General features: G+C 51.9%; 1 protein-coding gene across 1 annotated transcript; it reads left to right on the top strand.

The window, feature by feature from the left end:
- The first annotated feature begins 396 nt into the window (after positions 1-396).
- Positions 397-2,270, top strand: LOC106812791. The gene is made up of 2 exons (XM_014816766.1): positions 397-1,330; positions 1,618-2,270. Exons 1-2 carry the CDS (start codon positions 397-399, stop codon positions 2,268-2,270), a joined length of 1,587 nt encoding a protein of 528 aa, XP_014672252.1.
- Positions 2,271-2,581: the final 311 nt, after the last annotated feature.

Raw genomic sequence — 2,581 nt, 5'->3', positions numbered from 1 at the left:
CATTCTAACCCAGCACGATATTGAAAGATGGGACCATCTACAAGGGATCACGTTACCCACGTTAGATGCAGATATCGGTCTGCTGATAAGGAACAACGTACCGGACGCTTACACCCCTCAGTTAATCAAGACAGGACCTCGTGGTAGTCCTTATGCAGCTAAGACTGTATTATGCTGGATTCTGTGGAACGTGATAAGAGACCAAGACTGTGTACAAGGACAGTCGGCCACTACCACTAGGATAGAGGTGATGGCTGTGGAGGCGCTTGAGCAGAACAGAAAATTAGAACGTTTCGTCAGAAAGGCGATCGACATGACTTCCCTGAACGTGGTGTCGACTCCAAGAGAGAATCTTCAGTGGAGGATAAACAGTTCAAGGTGATAGCGGAGCAGTCGATGAAACGTAAAGATGGTCACTACCACTTGGATCTCCCTTTCCGCAGCAAAGAGGTCAGGCCACCTGACAATCGCGGCCAAGCCTTGAATCGCACGTTATCACTGCACAGGAAGCTGGTGAAAACCCCGGACTTTCACAGAGACTATTCGAGCTACATGAGTAACCTCACTGAGAAGGGTTATGCCGAGAGGGTTCAGGCCGAACCCCACGACCCCGGACGCGAGGGGCCAAAAGGGTATATCCCACATCACGGTATATACAACCCGAGCAAGCCTGGGAAAATCCACGTGGTTTTTGACTGTTCCGCCAAGGTGATGGGGCTATCCTTGAATGACACACTGATCCCAGGACCGAGTGGTATCCTGACCAACACCATTGTGGCAGTGTTGTTGCGTTTCCGTCAACAGCCAGTCGGCATAATGGGAGATATAGAAGAAATGTTTAATCAAGTAGGAGTCAGTGAGCGGCATAGAGACTGTCTGCGGTTCTTTTGGTACCCAGACGGCGAGCTCTCCAGGGAGCCCTGCGTCTACAGGGTGAAGACGCATCCGTTCAGAGCGGTATCAAGCCCGGCCACAGCAGCTACCGCCTTACGGCAGTGTGCTCTAGATAGTAAGGACGACTTTCCGAACACTGTCATCGACACCATCCTTAACAGCTTTTATGTGGATGATCTGCTGAAATCCATGGAGGAGGAAACGGCTGCAGTAGGGCTGAGAAAGGACATTACATCTGTTTGCAGTCATGGAGGCTTCCGGCTACACAAGTGGGTCACCAACACTAAGTCCGTCGCAGATTCGATTCCACCATCTGAAAGAGCTAGCCCAAAGCCTGTGGTAATCGGCAGTGATCATAGTACTCAACAGGCTGAACGTGCCTTGGGAATCTACTGGGCCACGGTGGGAGACACCTTCGGCTTCAAGTTATGCATACGTGAGAAAGACGCCACTCTCGGTGATAAGCAGCGTCTTCGACCCACTTGGCCTGGCTGGACCGTTTATCTTACCTGCCAGAGTGTTGCTCCAGGAACTCTGTAAAAAAGGGCTCCCAGGGATGAAAAGATCGACGACGAGTAAAAGAAGCAGTGGTATCGCTGGTTCACCAAGATCCAGCAGTTGGAGCACATCTCGGTACCGAGGAGCCTGCGGCCTGAGACATTTGCAGTAATCTATTCTTGCCAATCAATCAATCAATCGTTCAACTTCACGCATTCGCATCAGACCAGGGATACGGGATCGCAGTCTTCGTGCATCTGCAGAGCACCGATGGTCAGGTGCACTGCACGTTGCTGTTTGGAAAGTCAAGAGTCGCTCCAATCATGAAGGTAACCACACCAAGAATGGAACTCACAGTGGCCAGCGTTGCCGTGAAATTCGTCGGCATGATAACCGAGGACATGGAGTACAACTTTGATAGAACTGTGTATTGGACTGATAGCGTCTCAGTGCTACACTGCATAGCTAACCGGACAAGTCGTTTTCACACGTTCGTGGCCAATTGGGTCGCCACAATGCAAGAGGGATTCACTCTAGATCAGTGGCGGTATCTCCCCACCCAAAACAACCCAGCAGACATAGCATCCAGAGGGATAATTTCTAGGAATAAGGCTGGAGTAGAACGGTGGTTGAAGGCACCGGGCTTTCTATGGGAGCCGGAGACGGAGTGGCCCGGGGTTCCCTTCGCAATAGAGCTGCCAGTAGGAGATCCTGAGGTCAGGAAGACACATGCTGCTCTAGTCACACCCGATAAGGGCCCCGGTGTTGGTAGCTGTGTAACGCTGCACAGCGTTACAAACGCGAGAGCTGCTGTCTCCCCCCGCACCGGCGCGATGGCTCTGTCGACAGTCGCGCGAGCGCGCCGAAGGATTGGATGATTAACCGCCGGAGAAACTAATCAATCGCTGAGCACGTGCATCGACTACGGCATGCCGAAAGTCGAGGCAGGCCCAGCCGATGGATCAAAGGATTAACCGACGGAGGACCCTAATTAACTGGTGTGCACGTGCGCCGACTACGACATAGTGCTATCGCACCGACTATATTACGACGCATAATGCGACGTGACAGTAGTGCGCAGTGTACCATGTAATATAGTCCAAAGGTGCTGACCGCGTCTTAGTTGCAGCAAATCAGGCGGAAAGACAATTAACACCACTGCCAAGAGTCACGATAAGTGCTCGAAACG

The sequence above is a fragment of the Priapulus caudatus genome, unplaced genomic scaffold (assembly GCF_000485595.1).
Source record: "Priapulus caudatus unplaced genomic scaffold, Priapulus_caudatus-5.0.1 Scaffold687, whole genome shotgun sequence".
NCBI classification, from domain to species: Eukaryota; Metazoa; Priapulida; class Priapulimorpha; order Priapulimorphida; family Priapulidae; genus Priapulus; species Priapulus caudatus.
The sequence above is the reverse complement of the archived record's forward strand: the minus strand, read 5'-3'. Positions and strand labels throughout refer to the sequence as shown.